Genomic DNA, 21,315 nt, shown 5'->3' with positions numbered 1-21,315 from the left:
TTTCATTATGAAATTATTAGCATTTTGATGCAAGTCTTTAAAAGTCAGTTTAAACTAAGCATATTCCTTGAAGCTGAAGTCAAAGTACTTTACTAGAAGGTCACTCTAAATGTGATAGGATTCATGACCAGAATATGATCTCTGTTTATCAGTTTCTATTACAAATGAAATTTTCTGCTCTAAACAAAAACTAATTAATAAGTTTGTTTGATGCAGTAAGATTTGTATCTCTGTTGTTTTTATGAGCTGTGTTTAAAGCCCTGCACTTACTTTTATCATTCAGATTGTTGAAATAATAATGAAGGGTGTTGGTATCTTTTCACTGATTTGAAAAGCCAGATCTTGCTAATGCTGTCGGTTTCGTTGACTGTATCTTGACATACTCATTCACTTCTGAGACCAACAAATCTGCTGAGAATTCCCTGTAGATTATTGAGAGATGATGTGAATAATGTTAAGTGTGTCCCCAAAGACTTTCACAATGGATATGCATAATCGAGCATGCAGTTCTCTACACTAATTCTAATTACTTTTTTTTTCTTCCCTAAATCACTAAGGTTCCCCAACCAGAGATGTAGGGCCTTCATTAGGTCTGAAGAAATCCAGCTCATTAGAAAGTCTGCAGACCGCTGTTGCTGAGGTGACTCTCAATGGTGATATTCCCTTCCACCGCCCCCGCCCACGAATTATCCGAGGACGAGGCTGCAATGAAAGCTTCAGAGCTGCCATAGACAAATCGTATGATAAACCTGTAGCAGATGATGATGATGAAGGCATGGAAACTTGTAAGTAAGCTACTGTTGTACATAATGAATGTTAACAATATCAGTCAATTCCTTTAGAAGGTAATTAGAAGTGATAGAAGATAATTTTTAGATTTTAAAAGAATAGAACTAGTATCTCTTCCTGGATTTGTTTCAGGCTTTTGCCCTTCATATGCATTAAGCAGATTGCAACACTCTGCAGCTTCCTTCCTTCCTAAAATAAGGAAATAAGATTATTTGGAGTGTGTTTACTTAAATTACTTACTATGAAAATTTTCTGTAAGGCAGCTAATTAATTTACTGATGTAAATTAGAAAAAAAATTTACGCAGAAACTAAAAAAAACCCACTGGATTAATGTTACAAAAATATGTGCATCTAACTTTGAAAGGGTACATTTGTAGTGTCTGGGGAAAAAAAAGAAATCACTGTCCTTTAATTAGAATGAGTAAGGCTGGCAGATCTAATAAAATATAAAGTTAATGATCAGCTATTACCCACCCTAATGGGCATTCATTTACATTTTCAGTTCTTTAACCCGAAGTATGACCCAACATGTGGAGAATGTCATTAACATAAAAGAATCACTTCAAAGCTAACCTTATCATTATTGAACTGTGTAAGAATGGGCTGGGAAAATGACAACTTATATTGAATAAAAATAGTGTGAATGGTAAATTATCTCAATCAGGGGTTGTATTAAAATTATAGAATTTTTAACCTTCATGTTGTATTAGTTTCAACTTGTCACACACACCCACAGAATTTTTTTTAATCAACTTGCAGCTAGTTAAAAGTTTATGAATGGAGAAGACGCTTGGAAAGCCGAAATGGTAAAATATTTAGCTTGAATACTTGCAGAAAAATCTTGAAAAAAAACTTTCCACTCTCTGCTAGTTTTAAAATGTTTGTTTCTAAAGCGTCATTCCATAATATTCTATTGCAAGCTTACTCTTTTTATGTTTTTTGAAAACTCTGGTCTGGTGCTACTGGCTGTCATTCTGTTTTTGACCAGTAAGATAAAAGGTAAGTGAAGAAATGTAATGGTCCTGCTTATCCTCCCAGACTGTGAGCCTATGGTCTTCTGGGATATATGGTCACGTTTTCCTAAAAATCCTTAAATGGTGTGAGCCAACTGACGGAAGTATCTTGTTTTGAGGCATGAGATATACAGTGCTTACCCAGAAGTTACAGATGATTTAACTTTATTTCACCAAAATTACAGCAAAACTATTTTCAAAAAACGTATTCTACGTGAGTATAGGCTTATGAGATTCCTGTAAGATGTTTTGAGCTTATTGATGCAACACATAGAAAGCAGAAAGAAAATATTTTGCGGTCTTTGTATTCTTTGCCTGGAAGTTATGGAAACCAGAAAATATTTCAGTCTGTAAGTGAAATGCTGTGTGGTGAGTCTTCATCTTCATCTTTGCATGGATGAAGTCTAGCACTGATGGAACAGGAGCCATTTCATTGTCATAGGAGAACAAGAACAAGATTGTTTTTAAATCTCACCTGCTAAGGAAGGCCTTCAGGAAGTATGACCAAGATATATGCATGGAACTGCATGTTCTGTTGAAGTTGTGGGGCCAAATAGCTTCCATGTATTACAATAAAGCATCTGAAAGGTAATACCGAAAGTTACACTGCAAGTCGCTGCAAGTGTAATAGATGCATAGTAAAGCAGCTGTAGTAAGTTCGTTGAACAGAATTCAGATCAATGAACATTGTTGGAGACCCTTTAGGTCTTGCTCTTCTTATGGTGGCCAAGAGAGCTTAAGAGCTAATCCAGACATATGGGGTATGGGATCAGAATGCTACATCCTGAGGTCTGTCTTTCTGGGAACATGTGTGTATCTGTAAAACAACAACAACAACAACAAAAAACAACAACAACAAACAAAACACCTGCAGTCTTCCCAACTTTGTGTAAATTTTTTGTAAATTCCAGAGAATGTGCCAAGTGATGTCTTCAGCTGGAAAAAGTCTGTGTGCCTTTGAATACATGGAAGTTGATTTAACAATCTGGTACTGGCCTAATGGCTCACTGCTGCCATAATGACATGGCATAATTTTCTTTTAATTGTATTTAATTATTTCATAATTGTTTGAAATTAAAATGTGGCTTTCTTGTATTACAAAATCCAAGCAAACATGTTGGTGGTCAATTTGCTGATACCCTTGAGGTTGGAATCATTTGTCTTTCTTGATATGTTTTCCCTTTCTTCTCCAAATGTTTCAGTGCTGACAGTGCTTTTCTTTTCCAGACACTGCGCTACAGTATATTTTATAGAGGAATTTGTAGCATGTCATTACCCCAAATAAGAAAGCCATAAAACATAGGTAGTATGTGTGGCAGAGGGGCCGGCTCTTCTAAATTAACTTACTGTCTTTGCAAAGAAAAAAGTTATTAAATGGCTAGGAAAATAAGATAGGTGTGTCCAGTTCTGAGACAGTCTTTTAGAAAGTATGTGAGAGGATGTGTATGAATTTTAATGGTTGTAAATAAGTCACATTTGTGGAAAGGTGTGAGTGTTGAACTATTACAGGTCATTTTTTTCCCTGATTTCTCTCTCTCTCTCTCTCTTTTTTTTTTTTTTTTTTTTTTTTTTCCCTAAATACCTGAAATAGCTGACTGGAAGCAGAATGTTTATCTTTAGTGATGTGAATGCGGACAAGACATTTGAATTGGGAGAGATCGGCAAAGCTTTCTAATCTTTTGCTGAATCTTAATTGCTAGAATCCACAGCTGTATTAAATATCACAATAAGAGGCCTGGAAACTTAGTGGCAAAATAGCTTCACATTAAGTAGCTTTGATTCCTCATGTGCATCTTTTACATATTATGGCCTAATTAGGAGAATAGCTTCATAATACCTGTTTGTGTACTTCTCTTTAGTACAATGTGGTCCATGAAATGACACTGGTTTTCAGCTTTAGTTGATGCTTAAGGTATACTCCAATTTATTTTTTTGTCTTCCGTATCCTGAATGGGGAAGGGAGCGGGAGGATGGGGGAGAAAGTAGCAGTACCAAAACAAGTAAATTCTGCCTTTTGCAGCAACCTAGTGTCATTACTGCAACTTAACAAAAATAAGAAGTTTCATTTGCAGCCTCAGCTTGAATTTTAATTGGGCAGCATTTGCATTTGTTCTAAACGCTAGTAATTAGGTGTATGTTAATTGCAGAGTGAATGCTCTGCATAAAAGTGAAACAAGTTTCTTCATGTTGTGCCTTTTTAAGAAAATGGAAATCCATTTACTCCAGTGGAAACATGAGTGTTTATTCCGAGAGGACAGACATCCTGGTTCACAAGGCTCATTCGAAGCCACGGAGTTAACGGAGCAAAATTTATATGATAGACAAAAAATTAATTGCAGCACAACTGTGGAAAGGAGCCAATATGATCTCCATATAATATGTAAAACAATAAAAGGAAGCATTGTTATGAGAAGTAGTTCGGCAATCAGCACAGCACAATACACTTAATGCATATTTAGGCTTAAAATAGTGTATTGTCATATGAATATGAACAATCATAGAACAATTTTGTTTATCTTTGGAATTCTAGCAATGCAGTACCAAGTAAATAGTCAACTTCAGAAATTGTCAGATTTATGCAGGGTTTTTTGTGTTGTGTTTTGTTTTTTTTTGTTGTTGTTGTTGTTTTTTTTTTTTTTTTAAACTGATTATGTTTGTTTGCAAGTACAATCATTTAAATGCCTGGTTGGTTTAAATGGAACAGATTGTAGCTATAAATTAACATGCAAAAAATTTGCAGCGCTTTTCCAAAGTAGTTTTCCACTACTGTTTTAATAACAATTAAATATCATCCCCAAATTTCTGTTAGAAACACTTTCACCAAATAAAGTCCGAGTACAGCTAATACAGAGAAGGGTATGGGAAATGCCCATTAGTTTTCTGAAATAAAAATATCTAAATTTTAAAGCTGTGACTACAGCTGAGAAGTTGTGTCACCTGCTTATCTCATAGCAGTCCTGAAGACAAGTCAATATGAATTGCTGGGAAGTGTCTTTTTTTCTTTTGGTTGATTTGTACTTCAGAGTACTAGCTGATATTCCAAAATGGTTATTAATGTTGATATTTATCTGACATGATATGTTTCTCTTGAAAAATGTTTATGTGATCTTGCAGGGTTGGATAATATTTATAGAAATGCTGGGAGATTTGTTGAATAAGTCAGTTGGGTAGGTCTGTGTAATGTAATATTAAAAGAATAAACAGTATTTTGCAGGCAAGTATCAGAGAACGTAGAATATCTAGTGGCTTTCAGCTGGTGATTTGTAGACTCCTCTGCTTCAGTGAATTACTGGTATGGCAAACATGAAAGATGAGTAAGAAGAGCAAATTTATATTCTACGCTATTCTGTTTATAAAATTTTCTAAAGAACTGCACACTTCCATTAGCTGTAGAAAAGTCCCCGAGGTCTACCAATAACAGTACTAGTAGTTGTAGTAATAATAATAATAATAAGCATGTGCTAAAGTTAAAAATAATTCTTCCTTCTAGCTGTCATGGCCTTTTCCAAATCTTTTTGTGTATATTATATATACATATGTGTTTATATAGTTGTTTGGAACCTGTAAGAGCTACAGAAATCAGTACAGAGTATGTGCCCGTGATCCTAATTGCTGCCTTGTGCTGTCTGTTGGAAAACCGGGAAGTGATGCAGCCCTGCTTATAATGTGGTGAAATAAAATGTTAGAGCTCCTGGGAGATCGCAGCTTCACCAGCCATGCAGTATAGTTGTTGGATATGGCTTTAAGCTATGTCAAAATGGCTTCACAATTCTAACTCTCATGTTTAACATATTTTCTTTCTTGCTTGCTTAACTGCTGGGGGAATTTTCCGTTCCTGATTGTATTATTTCTTTTGATCATTTTATTTCAGAGTTTCTGAAACATATGTGCCCTGTTAAATTTAACCTCAGGTATACTTTAGGATTCTCAGTCTTGGTCTTGGATTAGAAACGGAGAAGAAACACATTACCTGCTCTTAAAATGTTTTCCATGTTCCACTGGGTGGAATCTCCCCACCTGAGACTCCCAGGCTGCTCCAATCTTAACCTGTATTACTGCTCTGGAAGAATAAAACCTATGATGCGTGATGTGTTTTAAACTATGCCAGGAAATGAAGTAGTGCAGCAGAATCATTACGGTATTTGCAGCATAAGAAAAAGTCTATTAAGGCTTCTATTGAGGGTCAACAGTCCATAATGACTTTCATATTTTTATGGGAATATTGCTAAGAATTTATTGACAGGGCATGCTACACAGCTGTTGTTTCTTCCTGCAGACATTTCTGGAGCTCTCCTTAACTGTTTTAGATGCTGAAACAAAAGGATCCAATTAACATCACTTAATGGGGTTCAATTAACATCTTCCCCATAATCTGTATGTTATTCAGAGTGCACACTGAACATGAATCAAGTTATGCAGAATGTTCTGCAAAGATGAATTCCTTATCTTTAAGAGTTTATGTACACCTGTCCATTCCAAATAAATAAATAAATAAAATAAAATAAATCCTAATTAGTGAATACTGATTTTGAAAAAGAATGGGAATATTTTGCTGTTGTGCATATATCCTGCTTGAAAATAATTTATACAATAAACCAAAAAAACTTTCCTTTGTTGTTTGTTCTTATCCCATGTTGTTTCTTAATTTGTGCTTTCAGTGGAGGAAGACACAGAGGAAAGTTCAAGATCTGGTAGAGAATCTGTTTCCACAGCAAGTGACCAGCCATCCCACTCACTGGAGAGACAGATGAATGGAAGCCAAGACAAAGGTGAAAGAAAAAAGGCTGGAAAGGAAAAGAAGAAAGATCGAGATAAAGAGAAGGATAAAATTAAGGCAAAGAAAGGAATGCTGAAAGGTTTAGGAGACATGTTCAGGTAGGTGCTTTGCAATCAAATATGATTTGCATCTTTTATCTGTTGGTTTTTGTATTTAAAAGTAGTGTCTTGAAAAAGAAGCAGCTCAGAGTAGAAAAGAAGCTGCTGGCTAGCAGGCTGTGAAATGGTTGCAAAAACAAAGCTGTTTTTAAGCATTCACGCTGCCTGATGTTGGAAAGAGTCTTTGGTGATGTCTAAGTAATGCACATAGCTCTTGTCAAATCACATGTTTTTCCTTCCTTTTCTTTTCCTTCCTTTTTTTTCTTTTTATTTTTTAATTTTTTATTTTTTTTTATTTTTTATTTTTCATTCTTAAACTGTATTCTAATCTTGTGCTCAAAGCTTACATGCTACCAAATGAGTGGTTTTGTGTTTTGTTTTGTTTTGTTTTCACTTTGCTATTAAGACTATTTTGTATCATGGAGGTAAGATGGGAAAGAAATGAATCAGTTTGAGATTGAAAAACAGCAGGCTCATCTTGTGTAAATTGGGATCTAAATAAGACTGTGTGCTCTGAGAACCCATAGTCTGGAGAAAGGTCAGTGAAAGACCTGTTTTTTTACCAAGTGCTGTGCTTTTTAAAGGAGTCTTCTCTCCAGCAGACATAAGTGATGTGAAAGGAGCAGACTACTGAGGGACACCCTGCTGTTCTGGGTAAATGGTGGAACATGACAAACACCTCTGATCAAATTCTGGAAAGGGGTGAGAGAGTAAGAAAATGGGTCTTTCTCTTAGCTAGCTAGTGTAAATAAATATATTTCCAAGGAAAAAAAAAAAAAAAAAGATTATATTGAAGCAGCGTTTGCTTTCTTTTATATATGCAGTGATTCATTATTTAAATTGAAGAGAGATAGCAGTATTACTTTAAAGATTTATTATTAACAGCGACTCTTCTCTCAAAGCACTTAAGTGTAACTTCCACTACCTTGAAACTTGTTATCATCTTTAGCCTGCACTTGAATTCTGGTTGTTACTACTAAGGTCTTTGAGAGTTCTGACTGTGAACGACAGCACAAAACTAGATAATTCAGGATGAAAAAAGTCAGAAAATAATACAAAATTTATTTGGAAAACATGGAGTCATACCAGGTTGTTAGGCAGCCAATGCAACAGAGTACCAGGAGTGTAATAAAACTTGGATTCATGCTTCAAAAGGAGGTGAGTGCCTCAGACTCATCGTATGGAAGTCCTACAGGAAGACCTTTATTTTCTTGGTGTTTGCCTGACTAAGTCAAAGACTGGAGTCGGGTTACCCCGCACTCCTGGGGTGGAGGAAAAGGTTAGAGGTATGAAATACCACTGATTCTTTTCTGGACTTTGCCATTTTTCTTTAGATTTGTTTTGGAATAGCTCATCTCTGGTGTAATTGGCTATCACAACATGAATGACAGGCAAATCATCCATGACAAATTTGGCTGTCTGTAAATAGCTTATTGATAAAATGAGTGTTGTCTGGTGAGCTGAAGTTCAGACAGAAAATATTACACAGCATCTAGAAAGCAGGGCAGCTCCTTGGGTTCCTCCTGCTTGATGTTGCTGATGCTCAGTGGACCTGGAAGACAGCTGCTTCACCATGCAAGCTTTGGTACACAGACAAAGAATGGACCTGGGGAGCGTGCCCTCCAAACAAAGAAGCATTTACTTGTTGGGGAGCTGTGCAGTTCAGGGCTGATCCACTGCTTTCTGCCCTCTGGCATTTGATCCTTGTGTTTCCAGTTTTGAAAGCTCTAGGTGGAAATGAGTATGAAAGTGGCAATTAATGCCAGAAGCAACCTTGTCTGTGTGTTCAGTATACTACTCCTGAAATCTTCAGTCTGAAAACTATAATTTTGCTGATAAGTAGGCCTAGTGCTCACTTTGTTGTGTGCTTTTCATAACTGCCAATGTTTCCTTGAGTTGTTTTTGCCTCAATATCATTTCTGAGTGAACTTTACTTTTCAGTCTCCTCTTAATTAACATGGGAGCAGTGCTATCTGGATGTAGTTCTGACTTCTCCTGGATCTTTAAATTAGCTTGCACCTTGTCAGCCCACCCAGGAGAGGTGCTTCTGGCAAACAGAAAAATGCTGATTGAAGGAATTAAGCATTATGCCTCATTTCCACTCTGTGCTCAGATTTGCTTTGTTGACAGGCTTCTCAATGATGTTTGAAAGAGAGGCTTTATTATGTCCGTAAGATAAACTACTACTTCTGCCTATATCATGCTTTGTTTTTCTGTTTATCTGACATATAGATATCAAGTAATCAGAAGATGTGGCACAATAAAAAATAATGGTGACAGTAACATTTGAAATTCAAGCTATGATCAAAGCATAATTGGATGTTTTGGTTCTTTGCAACGTTATGATTTCTTTGTAGTTCTTTTTTTTCTTTTTCTCTCTTCCTTTCCAGTGCTCTTATTGTAAAGTAATATTTCTTTGTTGAGTTGTAAGGGCAAGAACACTTGTGGGGTGAAATTGCTGTTAACTGACACACCAATGTCTGTCTTTAGCCAAGGGGCTTTTTACTGCTTATATGCAAACTGACAGTTTCTAAAGTGAAGTCTGTGTAATGTATAAAAGCAAGGTACTTGCCTTCAGTTAAAATCTTAGGATTTGGTACTGTGATCTTCATTAAACTGCACAATGAGATGAAGTTCCCATGAGGGGACCCAAGGTTACATTCATCCTTCAGCATCCAGTCAGCATTTCCAAGATCTCCTGATGATTGAGATAGCAGGTTAAAATCATAAATAAATCTTTTAAGTACTTGTACTGTTTTACTGCTTTCATCAACTAGAGAAGCTTAACGCAACCATGAGCAAGAACTGTAAGATGCAGTGCTCTGAGACACCAAGCTTCCCCCACTTCAAAAGGACCTTCACTCACACTGGGCTGTGGACAGTCAAAATTTCACCCTTCTCTCTGTGAAATATATTTATCTGAGTATGTGTGCATTTCTTTTTTCACAGTGACATTTTGGAGCAGAAGAGAATAATATATATAAATTTGACATTTGGCTTAATGGTCCCTCTTTCTGCTCACAGATAAATATAGATTGTAAATAAACCCAGAGAAGTGTTGAAAAAAAATATTGATCTCTTGGAGGAGATGCTGACACACCAGCCTTGGTGCTGCTTTGAGGTGCTGCAGATCTTATACCAGAATATATCTTTGTTACCCGAGCAGTTACATCATTGCCCTGACTTTCTTATCCATGCAGTAGAATCATGTATTATGTCCTCTGGCTTTAATCATGTACTGTGGAGAGGCTGTGCAGTTCCATCTTCTTCACTGCGGACATTTAAGGGGCATCTGGATGGCCACTGACAGCTTAGCAAATAGTTTTTGGGAAGCTGATAAAAAGTTCTGCTAGTTTTTTTTTGTTTTGTTTTGTTGGTTGTTTTTTTCTGTACCAGGAAGGCTTGAATGGATGCATGTTTTGATATCAGATTACAAAAATCTTTATGCTCCTCAATGTGCAATCTAAAATATATATTCACTCACTTCTGCCTCTCAGTTTGTTTATTTCTGTAGAGATTCTGTTTCTTGATAAAATGAACCTGACAAGAACAATCCGTTGATAAAAAGGTCTTTGTAGTGGTGCATTAGGCAAGACGGTTCAAGGTTTCAAACTGTGCACCTATAATTAGTGCTGGTAGGGATACATTAATTTGATGGGCTTCTCAGTTGTGTGATTCTTTGACGTTCCTCTCCTGTGAGAGAAAATTGCATGTGCCACTTTCTTTTTCCCTCCTCCTGTCAGGTACAGAATATTTTTACTTATCAAAGTGGGGACCCTCAGGATACAAGACAGGATAAAGTTTTTAGCTCTGTGACTAAGATAAATGAAGTAATTGGTCACAAAGGAAACAAGTTGTAGCTCCACATCTTTAACCAGCTTCCGCGTGTAATTTTCTCTGTAATAGATCTGAGCTGTGGTTTTGTAATACAGTAGAGTCACTGTGATTATGTCACTGTGTTTTGGACTTTATTTTGTTTGCAAGGAAGTAGACAGCCATGGTCTTACTTGGGAGTTTGTATAGGAGAAGTGTCACTGGAGAGTTTTATAAAAAATTATGCCTGGTAAGTGGCCAGTCTCAGTTAAGGCTGTGCCTGAAGTATAAAGTAGTTGAAAGAAACCGAACGACTGAGATGTTGAGAAAAAAGAGGAAAAAAAGAGTACTTTGAGCTTCCAGAAAGAAGAGAAGGAATATTAGCCAGTCGTATCTTGAGGAAAAGATACTAGAGGGACAGTCATGCTGACAAATAGATATGAAACAAATTGACATCTATACAATGAGATAAAAATGAGTTTGTGAAAACAGAAGGCATGCTTGAGTTCTTTTGCAAGCTACTGAGGACAGTGAAAGATGCTGTGGGGAATATACGTTTGTATCTTAACTCTGAGTTTAAACAAGAAAATATTTACATTGGTTTTGGAGGTTGCTTGTGAAATGGATGTCAGGCACTTCGAAACAACTGTGGTTAAGTAAGTATGTTGTAAGAAGTGGATACCTTTTCTGCTGTAGATTAATAACTCAATCCCACATAAACATAGCTTTTCAGTGGGGAAAGTAAGCACTGGGTGTTGAAATTTGTGGAACACTGCTAAAAAGTAAATATATGTGTAGGTGTTCTTAGTACTGGAGACTGTATTTCAAGATCTGTTCTGTGATGTAGATGGAAATGTAAATCTGTGATATGTGGTGACTAATCTTCAATTCCGCTCTTGATTGTTGCAGCATACAGGTGAGTAAATCAGTGCACTGGTTAGCCAATGCAAATGTAATATTCTCAGATTACCTTTGAAGCCTAATCTTAAATTGCATTTAAAATGATTACTGTGAGCCTAATATATAGATATTAGATATATAATATATAGATATGGATATCTAACATATAGATATTATAGATAGATAATTATATATATTTATTTTTCCCCCCAGTTCCGTGAGAACAAATAGATAACTTAGTTTCCATCCTAGTTTTGCTGAAAACAGGTATATTGTTGTCTTTCTCCTCCTTCTTTTCCACTTCCAAAGTACAATGAACATGTACCACTTCATAACACTAATATTTGTAGTTTTGAATTATACCTTTCAATCATGTTACCTATGTTAGACTTCTGTCTGAACATATGGAAGAATAACCTACAAGGATTACTGTTGTTTTTTACATGACTTCCTTGTGCTGTCTACTCAAGTTTCTCATCATCAATAATGTCTGTGAAAAAATGAAAAGCAAATTGCAAGGGTTTGTTGTGGTTTAACCTGGCAGGTGGCTCAGCTCCATAAAGTTGTTCGCTCACTCCCCCTTTCTCAGTGGAATGTAGAACTCATGGGTTGAGATAAAACTATTTACTAAGATAGAACAAAGGAAAAGGACAACCCTTATTGCTATATATATGTGTGTGTGTGTATAGCAAATAATGCACAAGCAATTGCTCACCACCACTGACTGATGCCCAGCTAGCCCTCATTGAGCAGAAGAGAGCAAGATACAGTCCCACTCCCTTCAAAACTCCTTCCATGTGTTATCATGTGATATGGAATACCCCTTTGGCCAATTTAAGTTAACTGTTCTAATTATGTTCCCTCTCAGCTCCTTGGGCTCTTTGCTGTGAATGGCCTTGGCTCTGTACAATGCTGCTTAGAAGCAGCTATAAACACTGGTCCGTTATTAGCACTGTTTTTCTTCCAGAACTAAAACATGTTATCTTACCAGATACTTTGAAGAAAAGCAATTCTGTCCTAGCTGAAACTTAAACAAATTTATAACACTGATTTAGTAATTACCTTATTTTACTTTTATTTAATAACAGCCTTCATACTTTTAAGCAGGCTTGTGACAAGAAGGTGTCTGAGTTGTGTAATATACAATTGAATTATACCCCAATCAACAGGACTGGAAAATGCTTTGAACTCAATAAAATAAAATTTGTAGTTTGATTTTCATCATTCGGTAGCTTAAGAAGCAACGATAATGGTATTTTCCTTGGAAGTGTGACGAATAGAAATTCATATTGGTGAATAACCCTTCTGATACATAAACTTAATTGAAAGCAAGGGAACGAGTTTCAGAAGTTAATTTTTTTATTATTATTATTATTATTTTTTTTTTTAGTGCTTTGCTCATGTCACTAAATACCATAAATCTTCAGTCTTAGAACATGAAGTAAGAGGTTATTGCTTAAACACCTGTCTGTTGTATCATTTTAAATTTCAAAGATCATTGCTCGCACACTGAATTGCACCTGGCTTTGCTAACAGTCATCTGAGAACATTGTAGGCAGCTTGTGGTACTTTTACTAAAGATTTCATCAAAAAAAGTTGAGGTGGGTCGTTGCTCAGGTAAATGGAATTTTGAGCCATTTGTGCTGTTCTATGCCTGCTATAGCTCTCTAATCGCCAGATGGCACAACCTTCATTAAGTCCACATCTGCTTCCCCTCATCTACCAGCTAGGAAATGTGTGTGTGACAAACTGCAATCCTATATGCAAGATTTAAGCGTGATGGCTTTTCAGTTTTGAAAGGAAGAGTGTAATTTTTGTCCTGGCTGCAAGTTGGATGCTGTTAATGATGCTTTCATGTGCTGCGCTGCTCTGGGCTACCTGGTCATGATCTATTTCCAAAGTTTCAGCCATCTCCTGGGATGCAGAGTCAGAAGAGCTTTTCAGATGAAATCAGCCATGCAACAAATTGTCATTTTTGATGCAGGCAATTACCAAGGACTCTTGCAAATGTCTTTCAAAGCATTTTCATATTCTTTACTTCCTTCTTTCCAACTAAAAGTAAATAAGAGAAGGAAAGAGGTAAGCTTGATTGGAAATAGTTTTTAGAAGGACAAATGATGCTCCTTTATTCCTCTCCACACTTTCTCCATTTTTCTTCTGTTTGGTGTAATCAGACACTTAGAAGAGATTTGTGTTTCATTGCCTTCATCCCCATGGTACAGATGTTTGTGACTAAAGTGGTCAGTGGGATGGCAAATTCTTATTTCTAATCCAAACAACCTCGCATATTCTGTCAGGGATTTGAGGAATGCGGCTTCATTAAGTGGTTAGTAAACAGTGACTTTTACATGAAACACAGAGAGCAGTGGTATGCAATTGTGAGAGAGATCTTAAATGAGAGATTAACGTAATCATATATGGCTTTCTAGTTTGTCACTGTGACAGAAAGCAGTGCTTTGTTGTATGTACTCCTAATGCTGGATTTTTCCATAGTAAGTCTTGAACTTGTATATCTGATGGGGGCATATCGTGTGTTTTTTAATTTGAATAGAATCAGAGCTTTTGTTTCTAGCATCCTGAATTAAGTGTCAGGATGACCTGATACTAGAGACAAGTTCATAGTAGCTGCTAACATATTCTCCCAGTATTCTTTCTTTTCTTGTCAGTGAGTTTAAATAGAGAACCTTTGACATCTACAGCACTGTATCTGACTGCAAAGCAAGTGAGGGAGGCACGCAGTGTGACAGCTGAGCCCTCCAAGATCCTTCCTGGCGTTCTGCAGCATTTCTCTTCCAGGCCTGGAGTATGAATATAGAAAGCAAGTGTCAAGGATGACACCTACTTTATAATCTCTGTAAAGCAAGCCTTTTCGTAGAAGAATTTGTTGACAGTTCAGAAATTCAAAGTCAATTTCAGTTTTAGCTCGTATAGAAATAGAATTTTTTCTTCCACCTGATGTGATAATTGAAGACTACTAACTAGTCAGCATATTAGTCCTTAACAAAGAACAGTAAATAAATACTGTCTGGAACCGTGAAGGACCTGTTAGATGAAAAGCTCTAATAACAGCATTTGTTTCCTTATTTGTTAGAAATGTTCTTTGAGGCTTTTAATTGCTACTGATAATACTTTATATCTATAAAGGTTACAGATGATTTGTCTGAAGATTGTTTTTAGAACTGAGGGTTTTTTGTTTGTTTGTTTGTTTTTTATCATGCTTAAAGACAGGAATAGGAAAGTTGTCTCAGAAGAAAAGTAGTGCAACTTAACGTATTTTTGTGGCACGAGTTGTCACAGGCTATTATGTGATAGTCACTTGAAGTACATAAGTAGGCAGCTGTAGGAGAGCTGATCCTTCTCTAGAAGATGAAGCTCTCACTTCTTGTGACCAATGCTGTGCATGGGAATGATGGTGCCTCCTGCTAGGGTTTCCATGTGTCTTACAGTTGTGCAGAGAAGTAATCATTAGAGACAGAGTTGTACAACATTTCAGTGAGAATGGCAGGATAGGCCAGTAGGATTTACGGAATGAAACATGCTGAAATAGAAATAGTCTGTGAGGCCATGCATTTCTCTGAGTGCAGAAAGAAAAACTGTGGGTACCAGACATTCAGAGGGCTTATTTGGGCTTTTAGTTTTTACAGAGAGAAATAAGAGGAACAAAACTTTTGCAGAAAGAGAAAGATAAAAGCTGATATTAGAAACAGAATGCCCATGAGATGTGCAAGTAGTATTTCCCTCACTTTGAGTCCTTTTATCAGTTCTTTTGAAGGAAAATAAATAAATAAATAAATAGAAAAGTGAGGGAAAAACAAAGGGTTGTATTAAGAGGAACTGAACAGGCATTGAAATAATGCACTGACAGAGCAGTTCAGGCAGGAAGGGATCTCTGCTTGATTCAGCCCTGCTCACAGCAGTCCAACATCCACATTTCATCAGCTTACTGAGTCTCACGCCCAGCTGAGCTGCAAATATCTCCAAGGATGATGGAGATTTGACAGTGCCTCTCAGCAGCCTGTTCCAGTGCTTTACCACTCTCCAAGTGAAAAGTATTTGTCCTTGGTTAGAGGAGGTAGGAACAAGACTCACTGAATAATCCCTGATACAAAAAATCTGAATGAATTAACACTACTTCTTACAAAACACAAATGTGAAACCAAAATAAATTTTTCATCCAGAAAGTTTTAATTTTAAGGGATTCTTGTGATGCATGATTACTCCAAGGAACTACTGCCCCTGCAGTTTCTTCAGCATCAAGAATGCAGTAAATCATGTGGCTAAGCATATGTTTGTAACTGTGAGCCAACCTTTGTGTCTTGGATGTTAGGAAAGAACTTACTTGTAAACAGGTTGTATTCACTGAGCTTCCATGCATTGTACGCTGACTCATCTTGAACTGGCAAGTACTAGGACACCAAGCGTGACAGGCTAATGTGATACCTGATAGTGCCCGATATGATCCACTGAACTTGAAAAGATTATTATTTTCTTTGAAACTGAGGAAGAAATTCATTAGAAATCTTCCTTTCTATTATTTCTTGCTATGCTGGAGACTAAATTGAAACCATAATTCTGTTGCATTTATTCTTCACTTTCATCTCAAAGTACAGATATCAAGTAAAACCCTGAGTATTTGTAGTTCATTCAGTCACAGAGAAGTGGGTTTATATTACATTTGGAGGTGGAGAAGATGTTTTCTAATTCCATTTGTTTTCAGCAGTTTCTATAGAGTTTTGTGTGAGAACATAAGAATGCAGCCATGTCATATTGAATAATCCCTGGTAAGACCCAGCTCTCCAGTACTCGGTCTTTAACAATGGTCAGTAGTTGTTGCCAAGGGTGGAGTGCCAGAACGAGGCAACTGAATGCTGATTCGGCTCAGATCTGTCTTCTGGGCTTTTAGTGATTAGCAGCTCAAGGATTTTTTTAGACAATGACACAGGTACCTTGGCATTTGAGTACAAAATAGGGTGTGGATGTTCCATTCTTTGCAATTTATCCTGTTGCTGGTGTTTGTTATATGGTTACCTGATTCCAAAGTGCTAAAAATATCTGGTGTATCATATACAAAAATCTTCTTTTGAAGATCATGTAGAACAACTTTTAAATGATGAGAGCAAGAACTTGATTGCAATGCAGTACCGTAGATCTGACTCGCAATATGTCAGTTTTATGGCTTTCATGTAGGCGAGTTTGCAAAGTAAACCAGTAAACCTTTTTGATGCACAATAACATTTCAGTAGTTAATGTAGTGCATATTAACTTTTACTGCTTCTGTGCAGACTTACAATAGGCGAGAGGGTAAGAAAAGACTATAGTTGTTTATAAAATAGACCCTGCAGAGATAGATTCATTTTTACGATGTATGTTTGGTCTGGCTGATGATGGGTCTAGCAGTAAATCTTGAAGCATTTGCCTTAGTAGAAGATAAATTCATAGACTCTACAAATTCTCTTTTTTTGATGTCAGTCTTGTAGCTCCTACTCAAAAAAGGAAGCATATATTATGTTTTCATGGAGCTACTTAATGGTCTTAATGATTTGCAATAAATACAATTGGATTCCATTGATATGTCTATTTAAAAAGATTTAAATTACATGTTGAAAATATGTTAGGAATGCTGTACTGGTAAAATTGTTAAAAGTACTTAGTTTAGCAGAAGTATTTGCATAGATCCAGCTTTGTTAGAGGGATACAAACAGTGGAGGCTATGGAAAGAGACTGATAAGTCATTTAAGAAGAACTGTTTCTCATCGTAAAAATGGCGATAGTACCTAGCCAATGATAGAGTCTTCAAGTGCTGTGATGCCCTGTGGTGTTTCCTGCAGTGTAGAAATACATAATATTTATATGCTAAAAGCATGCACTACCTATGGTTTGTAGGCACTGGTATTGAGTTTAGTTTGCAAGGTCAGTGTGATTTTTGGGTAACTGCAAATATATGTAGATTTCATTTCTTTCTGTTACATTGTTACAGGTAATGCATAGTAGGAAAACTGAAAACTAGGCAGAAGTAAAGTTTATGGATTAGTTCTACAGAGTTCTGCCAAAAAAAAGGATTTAGTAGCAAAAAAAATGCATTTGGAATCTTAGCAGTATCAGCATTTTTAAGTACCACAATGATGAATGTGGTACAATTTTATACCAATTGCAAGTGCTTCCAGCATAGTCAACACCAGGTGTGGCAGCAGTATTTAAAATTCAAACTGAATTGCTATTACACATTTCAACAGCAGCATGCCACAAATAAATCACAAATATTTCGCAATATTATTTTAGATGCTATCTTTATCTTTAACCCGTAGCACTAAAATCCTGAAACTCAGAACACAACATGCTTCTACAAGCATCAATTTCATGTGCAGTGCAACAGACAAAGTGTTTCTTTCCTCTGATCTTGCTGAGCAGGTGATGATACCAACAGTACTACCATCGGTAACTAATGGGATTCTGATATCACCTGTGAAGCCTGAAATACTTTGCTAATTCTTTTTTTAGCCTATAATAAAAAAAAAAAAAATGTGTTGTTGTTGTTTTTAAAATTATTTTATTTTATTTTTTTGCTGTTCTTTTTTTATTCTGAAGAAATATGAAAGTGGCAGTAACGATTGCTGCATGCCATGTGCAGCACTGAGCAGAAGCGGAGCTGATCTCATCTCAGGAAGAGCATCTCAGGAGCTGAATATCTTTGATGTCAGAGCTGGGTTTATTTTAAATATCATCTGTCTCATTTTCTAAACAAACAAATGCCCAGTCACTCATTTCTTATAGTGCCTGAACATGTACAAATGAGAAAAACACCAGTGTGTATTGGGCTGGTGCCAGTCTCAGATCTTCCGTGCTAGGAGCTTATTTACACAGAAGCTGGAACCAGAAATCAAGCCTCACCACCACACGTCTCTGCAAGCCCTGCTTTGTGCATGTTTTCCTTCTGAAATAAACCTTTGCTCCCAGACTGGCCTTGAAATAATCAACGATTGAAACTGTAACTGATAGAGTTATTTCAAGCACAGTACCACGAAGACAGCCCTTCTCTGGCTGCCGGCAGCTCCAGGAGGTGAGATGTCCCTGGGAGGCAGCTCTGGACCTTCTGCTGTGGGGACTCACTTCCACACTACCTCCCCAGCAAGGATCTGCTCATGCCGTGCTGCCTCTGTCCCAGAGATGTTTTGTTCCACCAGTGCTGCTGCCCTGCAAAGTCTCTCCCTCTTCATTTTCCACCCAGAAGATATGGCATGTATAAACTAAATTTTCATGCTGCAGGGCAGAATAGCAGTGGATAGAATAGGCGGAAGAATTTAAGCCAGCAGTGGCATGCTAATGCGTGCTCAAAAGAGGCCTAGCTCTGGTGAGCTCTTGTGGCTTAGTCCTCCCTTCCTAGCAAACTTCCAAAATAGCATTGCTGCTGTTTTTTTGTCCTTTGTTTGTATGACAATCCAGGGGCATTCAATGCAACTTTATAATTAAGTTATATTCTAGAACACTTGCATAAGTGTCCTGCTGGCATTGCTTTTTAATAAATTGGTAGTAATCTTTTCTTTTTCATCTCTGAAGAGACTTAAATGACACTGCAGGAAATCCTCGACTGTAGCCTACAGCCACCTGTGCTCTGGTTCTGCAGCTCAGTGAGGGGAACTGCCTTTCTCTGCCATAGGCATCCTTGGGGAAAAGAACGGCAGCTGCAGGCTCACCCAGGCCCTGGGGATATCATGCTTAGACGCGTCCCACAGATCCTGCTGCATTGCCTGTTCTCTGCTGGAAAACATTTGTGCCTTTCCTATCTCCTATAAAACGTAAATGTGTGAATGAATCTGAAGATAGACATCCTATATTGCTTAATTTACCCTACAGAGGTTATTTTCCATGAGATTCCTATCAACCCCGGTTTTCAGTAATTGACAGAAAAAGTGCTGACTGACATATTAACATTTCTAGATAATGAGATCTGTAGGGAAGTTTTAATCTTTGGAAGGTTCCGGATGAACTGTCAGTACTTTGATTAACTTTTTGTGTATCTACGTTAACCTTTGCTGATTTTATACAGTGTAATTGCAAGGCTGCACGACTCAGTTGTTGGAAAAGTGTTCTGCCATATCCTGGTCTAGCTAGCCAGTGTATTGCATGCGTGTCTTCATTTCTCTGCCTTTTGCACGTCTTTAGCAATTTGCTTTTTGAAGCTGACTTTTACATAAGGTATGGCATTCTCATGTATATGCAAGCAAGTGTTCCAGTTGCAAAATGGAGCAATGAAGATTTTTTGTATTGCTGAGGGTTTGTTTTTGGTTTGTTTTTGTTGGTTTTGTTTTGTTTTGTTTCTTTTTGCTTTGTTTTTGTTTTTTGGTTTAGTTTGTTTTTCTTCTCTTTTTCTGCTAGAAAAGAGTTGAGGCAAATTTCCCTTGCAACTTTTCCTTTTTCTGTTGCCTTCTCTTGAGTGCCAGTGAAATAGATGGGTTTTTGTGCTTCATTAACATTTTTACAAGGTCTCCCTTTAGACCAGTACCCATTTTCTAAATTGTACTTCTGTAGGGTTGGAAAAAATCATGGTAACCAGATGCAGTATTTGTCTCTGGCCTGGCAAAGTGTTAGATTTAACAAAAGAAGCTAATAGAAATGTTCAAATTGACCCTTCTCATCATTTGGACTTCTTGGAGCTCAATCAATCTCTCATTATTATCAGAGTTATTCACGCAGAGGCAGAAGTGCTAGTATTTCTCATAATCAGTCCTTGAGCCAGATGTAATTTGCAATTTTGCAGCATTGTATTTTGAAACAATAATGCATTAAAATGAACAGAGCAGGAATTAGAAGTATAGTTGTAACAAGAAGGCATTGAAGAGTGGCCGTGGTTTAAACACTCTCTCAGCATTCCTAGTGGACATTGGTAATTGGAAATGCACAATACAGTATTATTAATACCTAACCTGCTCCACAGTTTTTAAAGTATTCTGTGCAGTGTATCAGATACTTTCTTCAGAGATCGCAATGCACAGTTTGTGTGTGAAATCCAATCTCTTAGCAAGGAACTTTGTGGTTGGTAACTACTCTGATTTTTGAATACATGCAGCATATTGGATTTCTTGTCACAAAAGCAAACTTTAAAACAACCAGTTTGTCAAACTTCCCTTAAAATCCCATGTCCTGCCTCTGTGGGTGCTTCTACCACTAATGATTGTTAACGTAGTTGCAGAGGCTGTCTCTTTCCTTCTTTATCCCTTCTGGGATGCCACAACCCACAGTTTAACAGGTTTTGGCTCACTACCAAGGCAATGCATTACATGTAGTCAGTTTCAGTGCACTGTGTTGTTGCTTACTGAGTTTTGTTTCAGACATAAAATGGACAAATCTCTTCTTTGTTTGCTGATTTGCTGACAATTTATAAATATTATTGTTGTAAAACTATCCCCACTTCCTTTGACCTTCTCATCCTGTCTAAGCCTACATTTGTTTGAATTCATTGGTTTTTTTTTTTTGTTTTTGTTTTTGTTTTTTTTCTTTCTTATTTCTTGTGACTAATAATATTTACATCAGTTATTCTTATTAATAATAATTTTATTACACCTGTCAGTGGCTCCTGCTAGCTTTAGGCAACCATGGGAAGCAATGCAAGATTATCTTCTGTTATGAAATTTGCAAACAGATGGCCTCTCCTAAAAGAAATCTGTTTTTAAAAGTTCCACCATTTTATGCTGGAAGTAAATATTACAAATGCTTAAGTTGTGAAAAGAGAGAGCCTTGGTGTGAATAATATTCTGCCTGTTGTGTCATGCCTTTCAGGAAATGTTATCAAAACTGTTTATGAAAATAATTGAACGAAACCTCATGACATGTCTCTTGGTTTGGCATTATCCCCACTTTCTATGAAGTTGGGATATTGACTCACAAAGACAGATTATTCCACAGTGGTTGGAAACAGTCACCAGTCCC

The 21,315-nt window shown here is 36.9% G+C and overlaps 1 protein-coding gene across 1 annotated transcript in view; it reads left to right on the top strand.

Annotated features, from left to right (window-relative positions):
- The window catches only part of PARD3 (par-3 family cell polarity regulator), a 411,266-nt gene that overhangs the window by 264,403 nt on the left and 125,548 nt on the right, over positions 1–21,315 (top strand). The window contains exons 18-19 of the mRNA XM_072328130.1: positions 558–785; positions 6,462–6,678. Coding sequence (XP_072184231.1) covers positions 558–785; positions 6,462–6,678 — 445 coding nt within the window. The remainder of the gene's footprint in view (positions 1–557; positions 786–6,461; positions 6,679–21,315) is intronic.

The sequence above is a fragment of the Excalfactoria chinensis genome, chromosome 2 (genome assembly GCF_039878825.1).
Source record: "Excalfactoria chinensis isolate bCotChi1 chromosome 2, bCotChi1.hap2, whole genome shotgun sequence".
NCBI classification, from domain to species: domain Eukaryota; kingdom Metazoa; phylum Chordata; class Aves; order Galliformes; family Phasianidae; genus Excalfactoria; species Excalfactoria chinensis.
The sequence above is the reverse complement of the archived record's forward strand: the minus strand, read 5'-3'. Positions and strand labels throughout refer to the sequence as shown.